The sequence below is a fragment of the Sus scrofa genome, chromosome 13, assembly GCF_054392235.1.
Source record: "Sus scrofa isolate SSC_HxYL_T2T_F1_AM1 chromosome 13, Sscrofa_HxYL_maternal_Yorkshire_Landrace_v2.0, whole genome shotgun sequence".
Classification (NCBI taxonomy): Eukaryota; Metazoa; Chordata; class Mammalia; order Artiodactyla; family Suidae; genus Sus; species Sus scrofa.
In genome coordinates, this window is record NC_139395.1 from 86576138 (window position 1) to 86600356 (window position 24219).

The following is a 24219-nucleotide window of genomic DNA, read 5'->3' on the forward strand; positions in this document are numbered from 1 at the left end:
TCAGCGCATGGCGACATGGCCAATGCTGGGTCACACACTTGGTAGCAGGGAGCCAGCCCCTGGCAGCCCATACCCTTTCCGGGAAATACTGACCAATACATGCTCTAAGTGCTCTGGGAAGGACCTCCCCAGTGGCCATGGGAAGTCAGACTGCAGGAGTGGAGTCAGGAGCTGCTGTGAATGCCCACGTGTGGCAGAAGTGCCGAGACCCCAGGTAAAGGAAGCAGCCCCTAGGAACCAGGGGAAGTGACTGCAGGGTGATGAGCAACACAAGAAAATGCAGCCCAGGAGCAGCAGGCACTTACACTGCCCGGCTCCCACAATGAGCAAAGTACCCATATGCAGGCAAAACAGGGTGTCTAGGGACAGAGGACCAGGGGTGGGACTGCCATGCCAATCACTATGCACTCTTCTTCCCAGAGTCCTACACCGAATACCTGTCTCCAAGTGGAAGAATGAGCCTATGAGCCTTTTCTCATTAAAGAGGACTGAGGCGGAGGGGTCAAGAACTCTGTCAGACAGTAAAATGCAAATATACAACCATTCCCGCAAAAAGAATGTAGCAAAGAAAAATTTTAAAACAGAATTTACATATAGACATGGACAAAATTTTTAAAAAGTTTTTTTCCATTAGGAAAGCAACATTGTTGAGTTCCTTGGTGGCACAGTAAATTAATGACCTAGTATTGTCACGGCAGTGCTGCTGTGATGTAGGTTCAATTCCTGGCCTGGTTCCATATGTCACAGGTGCAGCCCAAAAGTAAATTAATATTTTTTAAAAAGAAATGTAACACTGTTACTATATAGACATCTGGATAAGTAAAGCAAAGGCCCCCAAAGCCCTGAAACACTTGGCCTCCTCCCACACTGGGACCATCTTCATTTGCTCATGTCCTAGCTTAGGTATCCGTGCTGCAGGGGGGGACTGAGGTGAAATCCTACAATTGCCCCACTAAACACAACTGGCAACGCCTCACATGTGTACTACTGCCCAATGACTCAGCAAACCACTTCATTCTTTTTTAAAAAATACATGGCCAGGAGTTCCCTTTCGGTCTAGCCAGTTAATGACCCAGCATTGTCTCTGTTGTGGCTCAAGTGGCTGGTGTGGCACAGGTTTGATCCCTGGCCTGGGAACTTCTGCATGCTGTGAGGATGGCCAAAACAAACAAATTAAAAAACCCGCTGCTGCCAGTTTTTCATAGTTACAATCAACTCAGCACCAAACATTATCACAAAGGACCTTCCCCGTATTTCAGATTGCTTTTTTTTTTTAAGGGCAAATGGAGGTTCCCAGGCTTAGGGGTCCAATTGGAGCTACAGCTGCTGGCTTTCACCACAGCTACAGCAACATCAGATCCGAGCCACATCTGTGTCTGCGACCTACACTACAAGCTCACGGCAGCGCCGGATCCTTAACCCACTGAGAGAGGCCAGGGATGGAACCCACAACCTCATGGTTCCTAGTCGGATCCGTTTCTGCTGCACAAAGACAAGAATTCCCAGATTGCTTCTTTAGGACAGGATCCCAAGAGCAGAATTATTTAAGAACTTTATTACTCCTGGGTGAAACCAAAAAGTTTTGGAACTGAGATACAGAGACGTCAAAGTAAGGAATTAAAAGTTGAAATTGGCAAGTTTTCAAAGTTAACTTCAAACTTAGAATAGTCCTGTGGCTGTGATCTTTCAAATTTTGTGATATTTTAATTGAAGTATTTTATTTTCTACATTCAAAATACACCCATATATTTATCTATCCACAACTCCAACATGACAAATATTAACCTACAAAAATGTATCACCTCTACAAATGCTGGAGAGGGTGTAGAGAAAAGGGAACCCTCCTACACTGTTGGTGGGAATGTAAACTGGTATAGCCACGATGGAAAACAGTATGGAGGTTCCTCAGAAAACTAAATATAAAGCTATCTTAGAATCCAGCAATCCACACTCCTGGGCATATATCCGGACAAAACTATAATTCAAAAAGACACATGCACCCATATGTTCACAGCAGCACTTTATTCACAAGAGCCATGTCATGGAAGCAATCCAAATGTCCATCAACAGATGAATGGATTAAGAAGATGTGGTACATATACAGAATACTACTCAGCCATAAAAAAGAACAATACAGTGCCATTTGCGGCAACATGGATGGAACTAGAGATTCCCATACTAAGTGAAGTAAGTCTGAAGGAGAAAGACAAATACCATATCAATTATATGTGGAATCTAAAATAGAGTGCAAATGAACCTATCTACAAAACAGAAATAGACTCAAAGCCCTCAAGAACAGATTTGTGGTTGCCAAGGGGGAGGGACCCCAAGCCCAGGAAATTCCATATGCCACAACTGCAGCCCGAAAAATAGGAAAAAAAAAAATTCCTTACATTGTTCAGGAAGAAGCTAGAAATCAATCAATATTAATTAAACATTGGATGGAGTAAAGTGTGCATAAAAAATTTAAAGGTAGCTCATGAAGCCATAGTAATTTAAACAGTATGATGTTACAGAGATCCACATATCAATGGACAGACAGCACAGAAAGGGCACAACTAGCTGGACAGTGGGTAGGTGGGGAAGTGGCTTTGCAGAAGAATGGGGAAAGGAGGGGCTGGGCATATAGAGGCCTGGCTTTCCCTTTGGTGGGGAGCAGCCAGAGGGTTCAAGACCTAGATGGAAAAACAAAATGAAAATCTTTAAAATGAGAATACCTTTTTTTTTTTTAAATTTAACTGTAGGCATTTAAAATGAAGAAAGCAGGAGTTCCCACTGTGGCTCAGGGGTAATGAAGCATATCCATTAGGATGAGGGTTCAACCCTGGCCTCATTCAGTGGGTTAAGGATCGGGTGCTGCCGTGAGCTGTGTGTGGTGTAGGTTGAAGATGCAGCTCAGATCCTGTGTTGCTGTGTGTTGTAGGCTGGTAGCTACAGCTCCAATTCAGCCCCTAGCCTGGGAACTTCCTTGTGCCAAAGGTGCGGCCCTAAAAAGACAAAACAATAACAAATAAAATAGAGAAAGCACAAATCTTAAAAGATTAAAGACCGATTACAGTAAATATCTGAATAACGTGATTCTATATAACTATAAGAGACTAAGAGAAAATGCTTGTAACAATGCATAAGAGTATCTAGTCAGCACATGACCTAGCAGACAGCTAGGTGGAAGACCTTAACAGGCAATTCTCAGAAGAAACCTTAAGGTCCAGTGGCCTGACTACAGGGAATTGCAAATTCATTTTTATTTTTTTCTTATTATTTTTTTGTCTTTTTAGGGTCCCACCTGTGGCACATGGAGGTTCCCAGGCTAGGGGACTAATTGGACCTGTAGCTGCTGGCCTACACCACAGCTGCAGCAACGCCGGATCCTTAACCCACTGAGCAAAGCCAGGGATTGAACCCACAACCTCAGGGTTCCTAGTCTGATTCGTTTCCGCTGCACCACGACGGGAATTCTGGGAATTGCAAATTTAAAAGGCTGACAAACTCAAGTTTTGGTTGGAAGTGTAGACTTTCAAACTGATGGTGGGAATGTATCAGTCCAACCTTTCTATTATTAATGATGATTTTTTTTGTCTTTTTACGGCCACACCCACAGCATATGGAAGTTCCCAGGCTACGGACTGAATCGGGGCTGCAGCTGTCGGCTTACAACACGGCTTACAACACAGCAACAGCAACGCAGGATCCAAGCCATGTCTGCATCCTAAACCACAGCTCATAGCACCCTGACCCACTTGAGTGAGGCTGGGGATCAAACCCCCATCCTCATAGATAACTAGTCGGTTTCTTAACTGGCTGAGCCACAATGGGAACTCCAACATACTCTTAATATTAGGATTATAATTCTACAAAGAGACCCATGCATACAATTAAATTAATCTCAGTTTATCTTCCTATCCCAAACCTTTCCAAATGAAATCACCTTCCCTCTGCCTGGAGTACATCTTTAGAATTCCTGCCAGTGGAGCTCAGGGATGTAGGTGCTTTCATTCTTGGAGGAGGGTATTTCCAGTGGGGACGGGACATTAAGGTGACAATTCTCTCAGATTCTCATCATCATCCTCTCTGCTGCTCCTTTCCAGGTCATGTTTCCTTTGTCCTCAAGTTTATCTTTCTCTCTCTCTCTCTTTTTTTTTTTTTTTTTTTTTTGGCTTTTTAGGGCCACACCCATGGCATATGGAGATTCCCAGGCTAGGGGTCGAATTGGAGTTGCAGCCTCCAGCCTACACCATAGCCACAGCAACATGGAATCTGAGGCAGCAGAAACTTTCCTTTTTTTTTTTTGTCTTTTCTAGGTCCGCACCCGTGGCATATGGAGGTTTCCAGGCTAGGGGTCTAATTGTAGCTGCCGGCCAACACCAGAGCCACAGCAATGGGTGATCCGAGCTGCAAATGCGATCTACACCACAGCTCACAGCTATGCCAGATCCTTAACCCACTGAGCGAGGCCAGGTATTGAACCCACAAACTCATGGTTTCTAGTCAAATTTGCTAACCACTGAGCCACGACGGGAACTCCCCTCCTTTTTTTTTTTTTTTGTCTTTTGTCTTTTTGTCTGTTGTTGTTGTTGTTGCTGTTGTTGCTATTTCTTGGGCCGCTCCCACGGCATATGGAGGTTTCCAGGCTAGGGGTCTAATTGTAGCTGCCGGCCAACACCAGAGCCACAGCAATGGGTGATCCGAGCTGCAAATGCGATCTACACCACAGCTCACGGCAATGCCGGATCGTTAACCCACTGAGCAAGGGCAGGGACCGAACCCGCAACCTCAAGGTTCCTAGTCGGATTCGTTAACCACTGCGCCACGACGGGAACTCCCCTCCTTTTTTTTTTTAAACTTTTATTTATTTATTTTTTTGTCTGTGCCTGAGGGATATAGAACTTCCTGAGTCAGGGATTGAACCCACACCACAGCAGCAACCCAAGCTGCTGCAGTGACAACACCAGATCCTTAACCCAATGAGCCACAAGAAAACCCCCACATGGAGCTCCCGTCATGGCACAGCAGAAATGAATCCAACTAGAAACCATGAGGTTTCAGGTTCGATCCCTGGCCTTGTTCAGTGGATTATGGATCCAGCGTTATGGATCCGGCGTTGCCGTGAGCCGTGGTGTAGGTTGCAGATGTGGCTCGGATCCAGCATTGCTGTGGCTCTGGCGTAGGCTGGCAGCAACAGCTCAGATTAGACCCCTAGCCTGGGAACCTCCATGTGCCTCAGGTGCGGCCCTAAAAGGACAAAAGACCAAAAAAAAAAAAAAAAAAGGAAAAGAAAAAAAAAAAAAAAACAAAACCTCCACAACTGCTCACTTAAACTGTAGGTGCTATGGATCTTGGAAGTGTGGATCCCAAAGACATTCATTCCTCTCCCTTCTTCTGAAGGACAAGCAGAGTCTCTCCAAGGGAGGTCAGCCTGCCAGAATCCTGAGACAGAGCTAGGATGGCCTCAGAGGGATTGCCCAGCCTCAGTCAGCTTCCTGACCTAGAGAGCTGACAGCAGATGGTACCAGAACCCCAAGCAGCAATGACCCATCACCCGTCACAGCTAAAGGACAAGGCTGGCTTCTTGGTGGGCCCAGCTAGTGTGCTTCCCTGGGTTGTCTCCATAACCACAGCCATCGGCTCCTGGACAGATCACATCACATTTCCAACGTGTTACTGGCCTTGTTCAACTGAGTGGGTATGTTCACCAACTTGTGGGAAAATGACTCCATTCCTGTGTCTTGTTTCTAGACTTTTAACATCTCTGAGTGGCTGGGCCATGGCCCTATGGCTATTTGTGATTTGCCAGGGAGGGCCAGCCATTGCTGACAGCTCAGTGTTGGCCTGGACGGTGTATCTGCCGCAGATCCTGTTGTGTACCCTTCGATACTGCACTGCCTACCTGGGACGTTCAAGCATGAGGGGTGAAGCAGCTCCAGGGGGAGCCTCTGGGATGCCGGCAGCATTCTCTTTCCTTTTTTTTTTTCTTTTTTCTTTTTTCTCTTTTTTTTTAGGGCCACACGTGTAGCACACAGAGGTTCCCAAGCTAGGGGTTGCATCAGAGCTGCAGCTGCTGGCCTGCACCACAGCCACAGCAACGCCAGATCCAAGCCACATCTGTGACCTACACCACAGCTCACGGCAACATCAGATCCTCAACCCACTGAATGAGGAGGCCAGGGATCAAACCCACAACCTCATAGATTCTACCTAGTCGTGTTCGTTAACCACTGAGCCATGAAGGGAATTCCCAAGTTTGTCTCTTTAAAAAAAATTTCATCTTGATTTTTCTAGACTTCTTTATTTTTCTTGGGATTTGGGCTTCCTGAATCTATGGATTGGTGCCACATCAATTCTGGAAAATTTTCAGCAAATATTATTTTTGATCTATCCACCTGTCTGAGACTGAGGCAATGTAGTTCCTCTTTCTGCCTCTTTTCCATTTCCCAACATTCTCCTCCTTTCAGCCCTCTTTTGGTGCAGCCCAACTGCTGCTAAAAACATTCTCTAAATTTACAAGTGCTGGTCAGGGCATTTCATTTTTAGAAGTTCTACTGACCCACGCCACCTGCTTAGTTTTGTCTCTGCAGATACATAAGACTGCTTTATTTCTTTAAATACAAAACCCACTCTGAATTGCCAGGGAGGTTTGCACTGGTTCCTGCCTTGCTGTCTGACTTGAATTATCTTTTACTTGCAAGCTGCTAAAAGCCTGTGAAACACAGGTGAGGATTCCTCACGATCTAGGATGATGATGCCTTTGTCAGCGATGATGGTTTTCCTGTAACTTGAGTCTTTTAAACTGGCCGTGGAAGGAGAGAGGCAGCCTTTCCAACCTGAGGACCACGGTCTTTCATACCCTTTCCAGACTGCGCTTGGCACCGTGGGCTCCCCAGAGGTCCCAGCCTGAAGTACATGTGGGGTCTTTTAGAAGCAAGGCCCCGTGCCAGACGGGGCCAGGTCTCGCTTCTACCTCTGCCCACGTGGCTACCAGAAGCCCACCGTGGTCCACCTGGCTCTCCTGCTACAGGAAGTAGCTCTGTCCAGCAGGGGTGGGGGGTGGGGGAAGAACTCGTGCCATCCAGGCCACATTCGACCCAGCACCAAAGACATACCCCAATCCCCTCAGCTTTCTGTCGCTGCCGAGAACTCATCTGTCTGACTGCTGTCCCTTTATCTGTCTTTGCTCTCCACTTGCCTTAGGATTCTGATTTCTGGTGCTCCATAATTTTGAGTTTTCTTTGTGGTAATTGGCTCAGCTCTTAATGTTGAAATTTACTGTTTTCTTCAGCTGTGTCTAATCTGCCGTTTCACTCTTTGGTTTATTTCAATGACTTTTTTCACTTCCTAAAAGTTCTAAGTGTTCCATATCCTCATTTTTCACAGTGTCCCTTTCCATTACAGTTTCCATTCCTTTTGAAGAGATCGCTAGTCATCATGAACATTTTCTGCAGTACATTATTTCCTCATGTGCCTATGAGCTCATCCTCTACCCAGAAGCTGTACAGCTCTCTACAGAGTGGCCTTCTCTTTATTTCTGCCAGGATGGCAGAGGCCTATGACATACAGAGTATAATGCGGGAGCCCACATACAAGCACGGTGGGACCCACAGTCTCCAAGCAGGAGACCAAGCGGCAAAGCCGGTACTTCACACACCAGCTTGGCCACTTACTCAGGCTAAGGTTTTAGTCATACTTCAGGCTCCCAGGTGACTATGTGTCTTGACATCCAGGGGGCTTGCAGTTCTACCACCCACCCCCACCAACTCGGGCTGTTCACATCTCTTGTTCATGATGGTTGACAGCGCTCTAGGCCACTTTGTTTGTTTGTTTGTTGTCTTTTTAGGCCCACACCTGAGGCATATGGAAGATCCCAGGCTAGGGGTTGAATGTGACCTGTAGCTGCTGGCCTCCACCACAGCCACAGCAACGTGGGATCCAAGCCACATTTGCGACCTACACCATGGCTCACAGAAACGTCAGATCCTTAACCCACTGAACAAGGCCAGGGATCAAACTCGCGTCCTTATGGATACTAGTTGAGTTTGTTACCACTGAGCCACAATGGGAACTCCCTCTAGCTCCTGTTTTATTTATTTATTCATTTATTTATGTTTTAGAGCCACACCCACAGCATATGGAGGTTCCCAGGCTAGGGGTCTAATTGGAGCTGTAGCTGACAGCCTACGCCACAGCAACGCAGGATCCGAGATGCTTCTGGAACTTACACCACAGCTCACAACACCAGATCCTTAACCCACTGAGTGAGGCCAGGGATTGAACCTGCAACCTCATGGTTCCTAGTCAGATTCGTTTCCACTGCGCTACAACAGTACCTCTTAGCCCCTGTTTTAAATCCACAAATCACCAAGGCAGGGGCCTGAGCTTATCACTGGCATTCAGGTCTCTCTCCTTTCCTATTATCTACAAATTTCCTTCTTTCAAACTTGGCTTATTTAAACTTTAGTTACACACACACAGATTATTAAAATATAGATGACTTTAGAATATTTTACTAATCAGATATGTATCAAGATTTTTTTCTTTTTAGGGCCACACTCGAGGCATATGGAGGTTCCCAGCCTAGGGGTCAAATTGGAGCTGTAGCCGCCAGCCTACGCCAGAGCCACAGCAACACAGGATTTGAGCTGTGTCTGCAACCTACACCACAGCTCACAGCAATGCCAGATCCTTAACCCACTGAAAGAGGCCAGGGATGGAACCAGAATCCTCTTGGATGCTAGTCGGGTTCATTACCACTGAGCCATAATGGGAACTAAACACAGAATTGCCATATGATCTAGCAATCCCACTCCTGGGCCTGTATCTAGAGAAAACTGTAATTGGAAAGATCCATGCACTCCTGTGTTCACTGCAGCACTATTCACAATAGCCAAGACATGGAAACAACCTAAATGTCCATCAATAGAGCCATGGATAGAAAAGATATGATATATATACACAATGTAATACACGATGTACATATACATGATGTAGCCATGAAAAAGAAGGCAATAATGCCATTCACAGCAACATGGATGGACCTGGAGATTATCATACTAAGTGAAGTAAGTCAGAAAGGGAATGACAAATATCATATGATATCACTTATATGTGGAATCTAAAAAAATGACACAAATGAACCTATTTACAAAACAAAATAGATAATCTACAAGGATCTACTGTATAGCACAGCAAACTCAGTAACTTGTAAAAATCTATATGGGAAAAGAATCTGAAAAGGAATGGATATATGTATAAGTGTAACTGAATCACTCTGCTGTACACCTGAAACTAACAACACTGTAAATTAAGTTGAAAAAAAAAATATTTTCCCCCTTTTTAGGGTTGCACCTGTGGCATATGGAACCTCCCAGGCTAAGGGTACAATTGGAGCTTCAGATGTCAGTCTACGCCACTGCCACAGCAAAGCCAGATCCAAGCCATGCCTGCAACCTACACCACAGCTTGTGGCAACATCAGATCTCTAAGCCACTGAGCAGTACCAGGGATCAAACCCACATCTTATGGATACCAGTCAGATTCATTACTGCTGAGCCTCAATGGGAACTCCCGAAAACATTTTTTTTTAAAACGACACAAAGTTATTACAATACTATTGGCTATAGCCCCTATACTGCACATTTTATAACTGGATGTTTGTACCTCTTAGTCCCCTTGACCTATTTTTGCCCACCCCCAGTTAAGGAGTGAATACCACTGGGAATGGGGGGTCGGGGAGACCTGCCTCAGCTCCATCCTACAGGAGTAAGGTTAGGTATCAAGAAGCCTCATTCTCTGAGAGCATGACATAGCTCAAGGTCAACACATGTAAAAACTTGCACCTGTGACCTGTGCCAATCAAACATTTTGGCCAGCCTGGGGCTTGCCACGACACCAATGGAGAAGAACCCACTTTTCTCAGCACAGAAAGGAGGCAACACTGCTGTGGAGATAGGAGCTCCCAAAACAAAATCTGGTCTGAACGTTGGAGACTCTGGGATGAGTATAGATGTGAAAAGAGGGCCTTGCTGGAAGCTGAGCCGCACAGACAGCTTTGTAAGAGCAGCACATGACAGGGAAGGACTGGGATGAGATGAAAAAGTGAAGAATTTGTGGCCAGAATGTGAAGGCTTTCAAAGAGCCATGTGAAGGAATCTGTTTTTATCCTAACTGTTGAAAGGGAGGCCCTTGAAAGCAAATTAAGCCAATATATGAAAAAACCAGATTGGCTTAACACAACTTTGGGGGATATAGATAGGACAGCTTATAAGAAACCAGAAAAGTTGGAAAACTACTTTAATGAGTGCTGTAAGAACCCAGGAAAGACACAAAGATTTTTTTGGCCTAAAGCATGAGGCAAGGATATTAAGAAAGAGATGAGTTAGGCATTTTTTTTGGAGACATAAGACAGGAATCTGCAGGATGCCATTTAGCACAAAACAACAACAGAAAACCAAAACAACAACAAAAAACAGAAAGACCAGACAAATCTGAACTTTGGAAAAAACAACGAAAAAATTTTACTATGTCTCATGCAAATTTGGGGACTAACTTGGTATCTTTCTTATATTTTATTTGGCAACCCTACCTCTAAGCCAATTACCCATGACTAAAGAATAGAGAAGGGAACAGGCAGGCACAGGAGAAAGGGTCAAGGCTACAGGACCTGGGCACAGCCGGCCAAGCTGAGACCAGCGCTTACCTGCATTGTGACTAGTCTGTCATCCACCATCACCTCCTTCGTCAGGAAGTCTGCTCCTATTGTCGCTTTGTACTGATTACTGAACTTCTTGTTCACATACTGGTTCATGAGTGAAGTCTTACCAACTCTGAAATTGGAGAAAAACCACAGTTTCAGTCAACTAGGAAGAAACCCGCCTGTCTCAGGGGAACAAGGCCCTGCCCTGTCCCTACTCACTCCCCAGCATCACTCATTTGACCATGTGCTTTCTCCTGGGGCAAAAACACAAGGGTACAGATGTAGAAAAGCTGCTTGTGAGCTGTGGTTCAGCTGGTAGAGCCCAGTGTTATTATTTCTTTCCTTACAGAAGGATGGAAACAAATACTCTCCTCCTAAAAGAAGTGTCAGCAATAAGATCACCCCACTGCCCAAAAATATCTCAGCTGTCCTGGGTGTCTCTCCATTTAGTGCTTGGTGTTCAGTCCAAGAAAATCACAGCCAGAGGAAGCCACTGGCTTCGAGCAGACATACACCGCAGTCGGCCAGTCACTGCTTCAAAGTTCAAAACCCGAAGCAGAAAAAGGACCAATGTTCCATCAAACCAAAATCTACCTCAAAGTATGCTCCTCCAGAGGTATTTTCCAGTAAGAAAACCCAACAAGAGAGACAGAAATGTGTGGTTTTTTTTTTTTTTTTAGTGATGAGGTAGTTAGGACAGGCTGACAATAATGCAAGCCTTCCTCACAGCCAAGAATACCTATTTTTCCACAAAGGAACATATTCATCTCATAGGCAGAGGACCTGGAAGTTCAGACACTGCCTTAGGCAGTGTTCTCCACCCCAGGCCACCTGTCCCTGAATTTCTAGGGGAAGAAGTCAGGAAATCTGTAATCAAACAAGGACCTGGAGATCTGTCTCAGGCAAGTTTGGGTAACATAGGCCTAAAATCAAGGCTTTTTCCCCCCCTGGCCACAGCAGTGACCTGAGCTGCTGCAGTGACAACACCAGATCCTTAACATGCCTAAAAGCAGTCCTTTCAATTCTGACAGCATACCAGTATCACCCAGTGTGTGTGGGGGGGGGGGGGGGAGAGTAGGGGGAGAGGGAGGGAGAATGTGTGTGTGTTTAAGCATTGCCAACTAGGTCCCACCCACTGGTCTGGGCAAATAATTTTTAATAGGCTCCTGAGGGGATTAAAAAAGCCAGCTAGGGCAGAAAAATCACTGACTTTTCCAAAGAACTTTGGAATAAGGAGGCATAATCTGCACATAATACTTTAGTTTAAAAAATATGTAACCTTCAGTTGATTTAAGCTTTCACTTCAAATGCTCAGTCTGAAAAACAACCCCCTAGATTCTTAACAGCAACAAAAGAACGAGTTAGTTACTCAATCAGTGACAGATCCAGGACTAGTTCCAGACTCTTAAACCAGACACAGCAGTAGTAGGACACAGGCACATGCCACTTGAGTGAGCTCTGTAGAAACTGTTTCTCGGAGTTCCCATTGTGGCGCAGTGGTTAACGAATCCGACTAGGAATCATGAAGTTGCGAGTTCGGTCCCTGGCCTCGCTCAGTGGGTTAAGGATCCGGTGTTGCCGTGAGCTGTGGTGTAAGTCACAGACGCAGCTCGGATCTGGCATTGCTGTGGCTGTGGTGTAGGCTGGTGGCTACAGCTCCGATTCGACCCCTAGCCTGGGAACCTCCATATGCCGTGGGAAGTAGCCCTAGAAAAGGCAAAAAAGGCAAAAAGACAAAAAAACAAAACTGTTTCTGACAGACTGAAAGTCTGTGGCAACCCTGTGCAGAGCAAGTCTGTCAGTGCTGTTTTCCCATAGCATGTGCTCATACCATGTCTGTGTCACACTTTGGTAATTCTCACTATAGCTGAAAATTTTCCGTTATTATTATATTTGTTAGGATGATCTGTGATCAGTGATCTTTAATGTTACTACTGTAAAAAGATTAAGACTCACTGAAGGCTTAAATAATGGTTAGCATTTTCTAACAGTAAAGCATTTTAAAATTAAGGGTGTGCATTGTTATCTTAGACTTAAAGCTACTGCACACTTAATAGACTATAATACAATGTAAACATGAATTTTATATGCCCTGGGAAACCAGACAGTTCATGTGACTCACTTTACCACAACATTCACTTTAGGCGGTGGTCTGGAACCAAACCTAAAGTAATTCTAAGGTCCACCTGTACTGCACAGTGTGTCCCAAACCGCCTCTCATAGGCATGATGCCAATGGCAACAAATCTACACAAAAAGGACTCTCGGATTTCCTATGTGGCTCAGTGGGTTAAGGACCCGATGTGATTTCTGTGAGGATGAGAGTTTGATCCCTGGCCTCACTCAGCACTGCCACAAGCTTAGGTGCAGGTCACAGACACGGCTGGGATCCCGCATTGCTGTGGCTGTGGCATGGGCCAGCAGCTTGCAGCTCTGATTCAGCCCCTAGCCTATATGCTGCAGGCAGGTGTGGCCCTAAAAAGAAAAACAAAAAACAAACAAACAAAACAAAACAAAACAAACAAAACAAGGACTACCTATTCCAAGCAGCTCGGGAAAAGGAATTCCATGAAACTATTATTAGCTGAGTTCAAATAGCTGCCCTTCTCCCCACATCACAGCACACACTGGGAAACAAAGGGCTAAGTAACCGGGGATCACTCAGAGAGATGGGCCCTAAAGGCACCTATCAGAGACGGGAGCAGAAGATGTTGGCATGGTAGGCATGGGCTCTGGGGAGTGACGATTAAACCCAGGGCAGTCTGTTAGCTCAAGTTTAGGAGGAACACTTACCCAGAATCTCCCAGGATGATAACCTTCAGCAACACTTTCTTCCTAGAGGTCATCCTTCAAACTAGGAGAAAGGAGAAGGCATGTGAGCAGGAGGGGGAACCACCTCCCTTGGCAGCAAGAGCTTGGCCACACAGCGCAGCAGGACCACCTGCCCCAGAGAGTCTGGGGGAATGACCCCTGCATGGATGCTGGGTGGCTCCGGGGCAACACTCCCCACATGCAACAGCTCCGACCCGCTTTGTTCACGCCTCTGCTCAGACATTACTCCTTGGGTGATGGCCTCACCTAGAGCAGCACATATCTCTTTGGAAAGCTCCCACAGCTCCCCAGGAGGGACACATCCAGCACAAGAGCCACAGGTTCCATGACACCCAGGCCTGCGCCTGTCAGATGCAATGCCAACCAGGAGACATCTCATCCGGGACAGAGGGTACAGTCTGCTTTTAATGCCATTCGCAAGGAAAACAGCTAGAGTTAACCAAAGGTCAAGTTCTCACTCCATCTTTACTCACACGTATTGTTTACGAATGGTGTTACTGAGTCAAAAGTATAAATATTTTGACAACTTTTGCTAATTCACTCTTTCCTGAAGGATTTCCAAATTTATACTGAGACTACGTTAGAGCCATTAGCAGCATATAGGATAGGATCTAAACAAGAAAACTGACAGTTTTACTGAAGCAAAGAAAATCTGAATAAATGAAGCAATATCTCCAAAAGGAAGCCTTAATGGAAAAATAAGAATTCTTCCCTACTTAAACAATTCCAAGGACTTTTTGGAATTTGATGAAGTAATAACTTTATTCATAAAAAAAATTGCACGAGTCCCTCCCAGAAGAGTAATGACGAGAGGACTTGCCTAATAGTCTCAGAAAGAATATTATAAAAATAGTATTAACAGTATGGGATGGAATGGGACTAAACAAGAGACTCCAGAAATGAACAATTTAGGCATATACAGCATAATAAAAATTGGCAGAAAAAGGATGGACAATTCACTAAGTACTGAGAGAGCCAGGATTATTTTGGTGAGAATTAAGATCCCTATACCTCAGCTTACAAAGCAAATTCCCAAAGAAGTAAAGATTTAAATGTAAAAAATGCCTATGTATAAAGATGAAAGAAATACATACAGTATTAGGTTTTTCCTGGGTGGGAGGATTACAAATAATTTCCTTTTTAATACTCACTATGATCTTTCCAGGAGCATGTTACCTTTAAACTCAAAAAGCTATTTGCAGGAGTTCCCGTCATGGCTCAGTGGGTTAGGAACCAACCAGCATCCATGAGGACATGGGTTTGATCCCTGGCCTTGTTCAGTGGGTTAAAAATCCATCGTTGCCGTGAGCTATGGTATAGGTCACAAATGCAGCTCATATCTGGTATTGCTGTGACTGTGGCTGGCAGCTGTAGCTTGGATTCGACCCCTAGCCTGGGAAATTCCATATGCCATGGGCATAGCCCCAAAAGACACACACACACACACACACACACACACACACAAAGCTATTTCCATCTTGGAGGAAAATATTCACCTGTTGATTTTTCAAGTTATTTTCTAATTACAAAAACCTTCCTTGTTCACCACGACTGCACCTAAGTGCAGACTTTCATCTTCACATAGTGCTTGCTAAATATTCAAGGGTGCAGCAGATGGTACTCAACAGCCAACCCAAAGAAATCCCACATCTTGTTTCACCAGGACACTTGCTAATGTCTTAAAACTGGAAAAGCTAAGAGCTATGTTTTTGTACTTAATGTTCTTCAGGATCAAGAATGGGACACTCGTTTCGAGAAAAGAGATAAGAAAAATACAAAACCAAACCCGGAATAGAACTTCTGCCACAAGAAGTAGTGGCTTTAAAATCCTCACTGGCATTTTCTGCTTTCTGTTACCCATTTGCATAACCATCTTCCTAGATTTCTCAAGACTGAAATTACTTTTAGAAATCCTACAAAAAGTTAGAAATTTCTAACTGGAAAACCGTTCTCTAACACACAGACCACTTCCTTTTAGAGGAGAAACTGAAGCAGGCAGAAAGAACGGAAGAAAGTTGTATGAGATCCCCGATCTGTGGCTTGGAAATGAACATTTTTTCTTTTTCTTTTTGGTCTTTTTAGGGCCACACGCAGGCTAGGGGTCCAATCAGAGCTATAGCCGCTGGCCTACACACACAGCTCATGGCAACGCCGGATCCTTAACCTACTGAACAAGGACAGGGATCGCACCTGTGTCCTCAGGGATACCAGTCAGGTTTGTTAACCGCTGAGCCACTTCAGAAATCCTGGAAATGAACACTTTCAATAACATCCATTAATCCATGAATATCTCCCAAAGCCTTTCTAGAAGAAGGAATATTCAAAATACACTTCCTTCCTTCTACTATCAAACTAAACTTGATCAGTGTGCTTTGCAGTGAGTTCATGGAAGAACGAGCGTTTTTTTAAGAGCAAACACCAGCTATTCCATATGCGGAATCAACTTTCTCCCTCAAGTATAGTGTTTCTCATGTAATAAATCAAAAAGCTAGAATTTTCCCTATTAGCCTGGAGTTACTGCTTTATTCATCTCTGAGTCGGAGCAGCCAACTGGCCACAAGGGCAGAAAGGGACCGACAGAGCATGGTCGGGGGCAATAAGGACAGAGGGCTGGTGTGGGGAGACTGGGAAGAGCAGAGCAAGGCAGGAAGTTGCGGGCCGGGGTCATTTCAAAGTCTGAATTCTGCCTGGTGATTAGGAACCACACTGACTCTGGGCAAGAGGAGGTGAGGCTCCGTGGGGAGCAAGCAAGTGCCTGCTAGTCCATCAAGACGACGGAGTCAAACGCAGGGAATGGAACTCCAGCCAGGTGTCACCACATCCAAAGTCACAATAGCAGTCAAGTGGCAGAGCTGGAACTCTAAGCTGGAAGCCCAGATGCTGTGCCTTTGTGCAGTTCCAGCTCTCCCCTGGTTCACCAGGGGACCAGGCAATTAAAAAAGCTTCTTCTGGCAATTGGCACAAACCAAGCTTGGGAACCAGTGATGTGAGGTCAAGATCTGCTGTTCTGATGCACATGTGTAACGACAGCACTAAAGATGTGAACAAATGCTAAATGTTCAATAAGGCTGGGACAGTTAAATCAACCCATTTCCTATAGTCCAGAAACATTTTTTCTTAATTTATGTTTCTAAGTCACCTATCTATAACAGCTAGAGACTAACCAAAGAGCTGACTTTTCTACCACCACAGAAGCAAACTGCAGAAAGTTCAGAAATTACAAAAGAGACGTTCCCATCGTGGTGCAGCAGTAATATCCCTGAGGACTCAGGTTCAATCCCTGGCCTTGCTCAATGGGTTAAGGATCCTGTGTTGCCATGAGCTGTGGTGCAGGTTACAGATACAGTTGCTGTGGCTGTGGCTGTGGCCAGCAGCTGTAGCTTCGATTCAACTCCTAGCCTGGGAACTTCCATAGGTCATGGGTGTGGCACTAAAAAAAAGGACAAAAAAAGAAAAAAGTACTAAAGAATGAAGCAAAGACAAAAGGCCACACAATTCTCTCTCTTAGAAGCAATCACTGTTAGCATCAGGGTATAGGTCTTTCCAGCTTTCCTTCAATGGTTGAGATTATATTGTTCGTTACTTTGAATCCTATTTTTCTACATTAAACATCTTCCCGTGTTATTAAGGTTGATGGTATTTCAGTGCATGGGTAACCCTACTCCTTTGTTATTAAGTTCATGATTGTTTTTTATTATGATGAGATGAACCTATGTATATAATCTGTCAGCATAATCTGATCAGACTCACAAATGTGTTATTACTTAGCTAAATAGTATACATACATGAAAGGCCCTTGAAATACACTGACAAATTATTTTCCAGAATAGCTTTATTTCTACCTGTACCATCTATGAACTACCATTTCAACCTCAGCCACCCTAGCTATTATTAGCACAAGTCACTGTTAATCAATCATGTAGCCAGAAATGAAGGTCCACCAGTTCTATTCTTACTTCTTAGATTAGTAGTGTCAAACATTTCCACCATGTATTTCTCAGCTGTCAGATGGTCTTTGCCTATTTTACCTACTAGGATGTGATGACTGGCTTCTGAGCAGGTTACAAGTACCATCCTAAACTGGCATGGGCACAAAGGCGCTCCAGCCCATTTTCTCCCCAGATACCCTGCTCTGTTCTTGACCCTTAGAGAAACCCAGCACTCATCTGCTCTACAAACCGATGGACTTTAAGGCTCAGTGTGAGGTGGGCAAGCAATGTTTGTTGAAAAGGTTTTGGAGGAGTTTCCGTCGTGGTGCAGCGGAAACGAATCCAACTAGGAACCATGAGGTTGAGGGTTCGATCCCTGGCCTCGCTCAGTGGGTTGAGGATCTGGCATTGCCGTGAGCTGTGGTGTAGGTCGCAGAAGTGGCTTGGATCTGGCGGTGCTATGGTTGTGGCGTAGGCCAGTGGGTACAGCTCGGATTGGACCCCTAGCCTCGGAACCTCCATATGCCAAGGGTGCGGCCCTAAAAAAGACAAAAAAAAGAAGAAGAAGAAGAAAGAAAAGGTTTTGGAGAGGGTTACATGGAGAGGCAGAGAAGGTGTCTAAGTTCACATTATTACTGTGCTGCTCATCAAGCTGAACAGCAGTGTTTGTTAAGCAGACTCTTTTTTTCAAACACCCCAAACTGAGGAATGAGACTTGGAAGTAGAGTGGAAGAGCACAGCCCCCAAACAGCAAGAAACAACCAGTGTCAGGTGAGCTGCACCCAGATTTCACTGAGGTCATCTACTTTAACCCTCCCACCAAGTCCCTAAGGTTGGATCCTCAGTCAGCAGATGAGGAGACAGACGCTCGCAGGTGATGACGGGGGTTTCCAACAAGTGGAGCCCAGGACTGATCACAAAGACTTTCATCTCAGCTACCACATGGGGCTGATCACCAGGATCAAAACAGCTCTCCATGCTTCACAACAGCCCAGAGGGTGAGCCTGGTGCCTGGACGGAGACTGGCATGAGCAGCTAAGAGGCTGAGTCAGGACGGGGGTTCCTAACTCGGCTTTCCTACTTGTGTGCACCTGTAAATCCCCCATAATAAAAACTGCAAATGCAATTCATACTTTTAATGAACTAGGAAAATCTGTAATTATCTTGGGTTACCTGTGACAGTCAGCCTCTGGTTGGAGCGCAAGCAAGAGCATCAGTTTTGCCACCATGGCAATCTGAGGTTAGAAATATCTAGCACAGATCTTCTAAACAGGAGGCCTAAGTAAAAATTATGTTAGGGTTTTGATAAGGACAGATAACTTCTTTTAAGATGAGTTTGAGAGAGAAAGAGATAACACCAACATGAACTTGGATTTCTGTCCCAGAGGAGCTTAAGATAGAAGGAAGGAGAAAAACTAGAATATGACCAGAATTTTCAACAATTAACACACCCTCCTGCCAGCTCCAATTCCAGCAGCCTAAAGGCAATTTGCAAGTGTTCTAGCGTAGCAGCAAACAGCCACAAAATGTCACTGGGTGAATAAAAAATGACATTACCTCCAAGCCCAGGGGGTGGAAGGAAGTAATGCTGGTTATAGAAGGTGGGTTGGCTTGAGGGGCCCAAGGAACACAGATCACCATCAGTGAAGGAAGACTAGTTATCCAGAGGCTTAACCTCACACAGACCACGTGATGTATGCACCTCTCCTCACCAACTGCTTCTCTGGAAAGCTGTGTGTGCCTGCCCTCCAGGCCTGCCCTCGTCTCATCTGGGGACCCAGGACTGTTAGGACAACTTAGTGCTAAGGTGAGGTGGTTTAAGGGTGGCCAGTGAGTCTGTGAGGATGAGAGTTGAAGTATGGCTACTTAGTAATCCAAGTGTTAGCAAATCTAGGAAATATTCTACAAGAAAGAGAAAAAAAAGGATGGGTGTGACAGACTGGCTTAGGTTAAAAATAAAAATGGTGGAGTTCCCACTATGGCACAATGGAATTGGCAGCATCTCTACAGAGCCAGGATGCAGGTTTGATCCCCAGCCCAGCACAGTGGGTTAAGGATCTGTCATTGCTACAGCTGCAGCTCAGATCTGATCCCTGGCCCAGGGAACTCCCTATACAGTGCGGTGGCCAAAAATAAAAACGGCTTTCAAGTTCTAAGCCCAGGGCTAAGGCAAAAGAACAAGTATCAGTGAATAATGTTTTGAATCTACAGAATTAAAACTGCTTCCTTTTTTTGTTTTTTAGGGCCGCACCCATAGCATATAGAGGTCTAATTGGTCTACAACTGCTGGCCCACACCACAGCCACAGCAATGCCAGATGGAAGCTGTGTCTGCAACCTACACCACAGCTCACAGAAACACAGGATCCTTAAACCCACTGAAAGAGGCCAGGGATCGAACTGGCAACCTCATGGTTCTTAATTGGATTCGTTTCCGCTGTGCCATAACAGGAACTCCTAAAACTGCTTTCATTATTCTCCTTCCTGTAAGTCACTGGCCTGGCCTGGAGCACCTTCCACTGCCCAGTTCCTAATTCCCTTTCCTTCAACACAGCTGCTGCAGGATACCCCTAAGACCTTAAATCCAGGTTCTGACCTCCCAGGGCACGAGGGTCTGTGCCTAGTTGTTTGTCACTCCCTTCAAGTTAAATGCTGCTTTGCTGAGGAGCTTCCCCTGACCTCTTTCAAGTTCTAAGACCCCTGGTAGATGACATGAACCTTCAAGGGTGTCCTTCCAACGACGTGGAAGCCTGCAGGCAGTGCACACCTGGACAACAGGCACCCCCCTCGGCCTCTGTCCCTGACCTCCCCAGGGCCCAAGATAGACCTAAGCCTTTGTCCACTAGCTCCCACTACACTCTCCTACACTGCCTAGGGCAGCTGGGGCTCTACAAGACCCCTGGTAGATGACATGAACCTTCAAGGGTGTCCTTCCAACGACGTGGAAGCCTGCAGGCAGTGCACACCTGGACAACAGGCACCCCCCTCGGCCTCTGTCCCAAGAGGGGCTTGCTGCCAGCTCATGGCCCTCTACCAGAGCGCCCTTTCCACTATGCTATCTATCCAGCGTCCGTTTTTTTTCCAAGACACTGGAATTAACAACTCAAAAGGCATGGTCAGCTAATAATCTATATGCCAGTGTGCTCCAAGTAAGACTTTTACTATAATACCAGCAGACAAGATGCTGGGCTGCTACTCCATTTATACCTACCAACCCTGGGGGAATCTCAGTAGGAAAAAGTTACCAGAAGCCTTCAAAAAGACACTTGGAGGGTCCAGGGGACAGGGACAGACCCTCCTTCATTACACAATAAAAACATCTAGTGAGAGAGGCACATTAAGGAGTTGCCCAAACACCTTAAAATATTAACTACTATGATCAAGACATATTAAATTGATTTTTTTCTTTTCCTTTCTTGGCCTTACCCACAGCATGTGGATGTTCCCAGACCAGGGACCAAATCCAAGCTGTAGCTCTGACCACGCTAGATCCTTAACCTACTGCACCAGGCCAGGAATTGAACCCACCTCCACTGTGCCATAGCAGGAATTACGAGACATATTAAATCAATTTTAAGGGTAATTAACTTAGTTGGGAGGGTTAGGGAAGGATTCCTCCGGGAAGAAGTGACTAAACCTGGATCTGCCAAGACTTCACTGGCAGAAAGAGCACCATAAGCAAAGGTCTTGCTGCAGGAAGAAAGGAACAGCTGGAGATCCCCAGCTAAATCACATGGGCCTGGAAGGCCACAGCAGGGCCCTTACACCAGAGCAATGAGAAGCCCACCCTTTAAGGTTTTTACATAGCAGTGCCCATATTGTGAAGCTACCTACCTACCTACCACCACAGGTGGGGGGCCCTACGGTGAACACTGAAGAGGCTGCTGTAAACAGCAGGTAAGGAGGCTGCAACAGAGCAGTAGGGAAAGTGAGGGAGGCGGAAGCACTCACAGGGTCTCACATAAAGGGGGTGGCTTAAGCGCCTGGCTTTGGGAGAATGCTGGAAATGAGGAGGGTGGCAAGGAAGACACCCACTTTCATGTGTAATGCAACCAAGAGGATCTTAAGTCAGGGAACCCTGAAAAAGAGCCAGGTGTTTTTTGGAAGGAAATTGATTTAGACATGCTAAGTGTGAAGTGACCTTGACACACAGAAAAGATGGTCTTTTTTTGGCTTTTTAGGGCCGCACCTGTGGCATATGGAGGTTCGCAGGCTAGGGGTTGAATCAGAGCTGCAGCTGCCGTCCACACCAGATCCAAGCCATACCATGGCAATACCGGCTCCTTAACCCACTGACTGAGACCAGGGGTCCAGCCTGCATCCTCATGGATACTAGCCGGGTTTGTTACTGCTAAGCCACAATAGGAACTCCCAGAAGAGATGGTCTTTAGTCAATTAAGTATGTGGTTTGGCTAATGCTCTTTAAATTGTAAATATATAATTGAGAGGACACACATAGATCAAAACACAGATGTGATAAAGGATCTGAGTAACAGCTATCTTTCACTGTAGGGAAAGCTCACTATAAGCAGAGTTACTGTGGGTAGAGCTAAACTGTGACCAACCTGGAATGGACTCTGCCCAAAGAGGGTGCCCACACCAGGGACACAGATGACTGGGAGTTAGTGAGCTGGGCCTGGGGAATTTTACCCTGCTAAATCGGTCTGTACTCTGGAAAGTTCAGGAGCCCCTGCTTTAAGTGACGCAAGGATCTGGTAAGAAACATATTTTGAGATGCACATTCACACATTTCCATGTCAGAGTTTGCAGGGATTTCCAAGACAGGGAAAACTTGAGCTCAGCTGAATTTTATCATATTTTCCTCTTTCCCCCAGTACCAGAGGACCTGGAGCAACCCTGCAATCAGATATGTTTTTACAAGATAAGGTGGTACTTAGTTGTTACCGGAGCTCAGATTTGAGGACCCAGCCTACAGCCTGTGCTGAAATGGGCACAGCGCCCACAGCAGCTGGAGGGCCCCACTTTCCAGAGATGGGCTGTGTGATAAGAAGACAGTCCTCACACAGGGCAGAGTGAACACAGGACCTGAGGTGTAAGGGAACAGGCAAGAGAGAGAACAACCAGCAGAAGTGCCCATCGTTTCCAGAAGTAAAACTGAAGAACTATACACGCCATGCCTCAGAACGGGCGTTCAGTAGTTCCCGTCATGGCACAGTGGAAATGAATCTGACTAGTATCCACGAGGATGTGGGTTTGATCCCTGGCCTCACTCAGTGGGTTGTAGATCTGGCGTTGCTGTGAGCTGTGGTGTAGGCCAGCAGCTGTAGCTCTGATTCAACCCCTAGCCTGGGAACCTCCATACGACACAGGTTCGAAAAGGGCCATCCCCTCTGCTATGCTTCATTCAATCATATTTAGACACATCCAATCACATGTTCCTATTCTCTTCAGGAACAATTGTCACTAACTATGGCCTAAGTGTGGTTCAGACACCTGCTGAGTGTCCATTAAGTGTCAGGTGCTGGGTTGGATATTGGGGTTGACCTACAGAAAACTACAAACACTTTTTGTTTCAAAAGAAGGCCATCATAATTCCCTGCAAAATGAACAAAGCATTCTGTTTTGCAGCTTTCAAATATTAAACTGGAAAGCTCATGGGCCAAACAGCTGGCTATTTCACAACTCCTTACTGGACAAGGGGTTCTATGTCTTTGTATAAACAGTGAGCCCAAGTACAGCACAAAATGAATGCACCAACACTCAACCATACTGGGTGCTCCCAAGTCACTACTGCACTAGGAGAGACATCCCTTCCACAGCCCCGGCCTGCACACATACCCCGGTATTATCTCCCTCTGTGTAGTGCTGCACTTTCAGAGGCCACCCAACTTCTCAACTCCTCTCCATGCAATGTGACTTCTAGTTCTCTGAACTTCCTGGTTGCCTAGCTCTGACTGGATCAGACTCACTAGCCTGCCTCTCAGTTCAAGTACCATCCATTACTTACACATGTCAATGTCATAAGAATGTCACCAAAGGACAAGGATGACTGATGGAGAATTTTACAAACCTCTAAAAACTCACTCAGCTGTGCAGTTCTTAATTCCACTTGTAGGTACTAGTAGCCTTAGGAGCCACTATGATTGTCCAGGAAGTGTCCTAACAATGGGATGTCTTCACAATAAAGCCAACCCTGGCTAGTCTAGACACCCAAACAGGGGTGATATTAACAATGGCTTGTGGCCCTCAAGAAGCCACAGTATAAACACAAATAGACACAGGAATTCCCATCAAGGCTCAGTGGTTAATGAATCTGACTAGGAACCATGAGATTGTGGGTTCGATCCCTGGCCTCACTCAGTGGGTTAAGGATCCGGTGTTGCCGTGAGCTGTGGTGTAGGTCACAGACTCAGCTTGGATCTTGCGTTGCTGTGGCTGTGGCTGTGGCTGTGGCACAGGCTGGTGGCTACAGCTCCTATTAGACCTCTAGCCTGGGAACCTCTATATGTCGTGGGTGCAGCCCTGGAAAAGATAAATACATAGATACAGACAAACAGATGCAGTATATTCATGGTATTAAAAACTCACTAGGGGAGTTCCCGTTGTGGCACAGTGGTTAATGAATCCGACTAGGAACCATGAGGTTGCGGGTTCGGTCCCTGCCCTTGCTCAGTGGGTTAACGATCCGGTGTTGCCGTGAGCTGTGGTGTGGGTTGCAGACGCGGCTCGGATCCCAGGTTGCTGTGGCTCTGGCATAGGCCGGTGGCTACAGCTCCGACTGGACCCCTAGCCTGGGAACCTCCATATGCCGC

General features: G+C 45.8%; 1 protein-coding gene and 1 long non-coding RNA gene across 7 annotated transcripts in view; one reads left to right on the forward strand and one right to left on the reverse strand.

Annotated features, from left to right (window-relative positions):
• RAB7A (RAB7A, member RAS oncogene family) overlaps positions 1-24219 on the reverse strand; it is a 76727-nt gene that overhangs the window by 8073 nt on the left and 44435 nt on the right. For 4 of the 6 annotated variants that reach the window (XM_021069431.2, XM_021069434.2, XM_021069436.2 and 1 more), the window contains 2 exons: positions 13480-13540; positions 10691-10817 (listed from right to left, as the gene is read on the reverse strand). In XM_021069431.2, the coding sequence (XP_020925090.2) occupies positions 10691-10817; positions 13480-13532 (180 nt within the window). In that variant the 5' untranslated portion in view covers positions 13533-13540. Of the gene's footprint in view, positions 1-10690; positions 10818-10906; positions 11045-13479; positions 13541-24219 lie in introns of those variants that run through there. The other 2 variants (XM_021069437.2, XM_021069438.2) reach the window with 2 other exon arrangements.
• Positions 1265-6631, forward strand: LOC146397447 (uncharacterized). The gene is made up of 2 exons (XR_014823904.1): positions 1265-3416; positions 4779-6631. It is a non-coding gene; the product is annotated as an uncharacterized LOC146397447 (long non-coding RNA).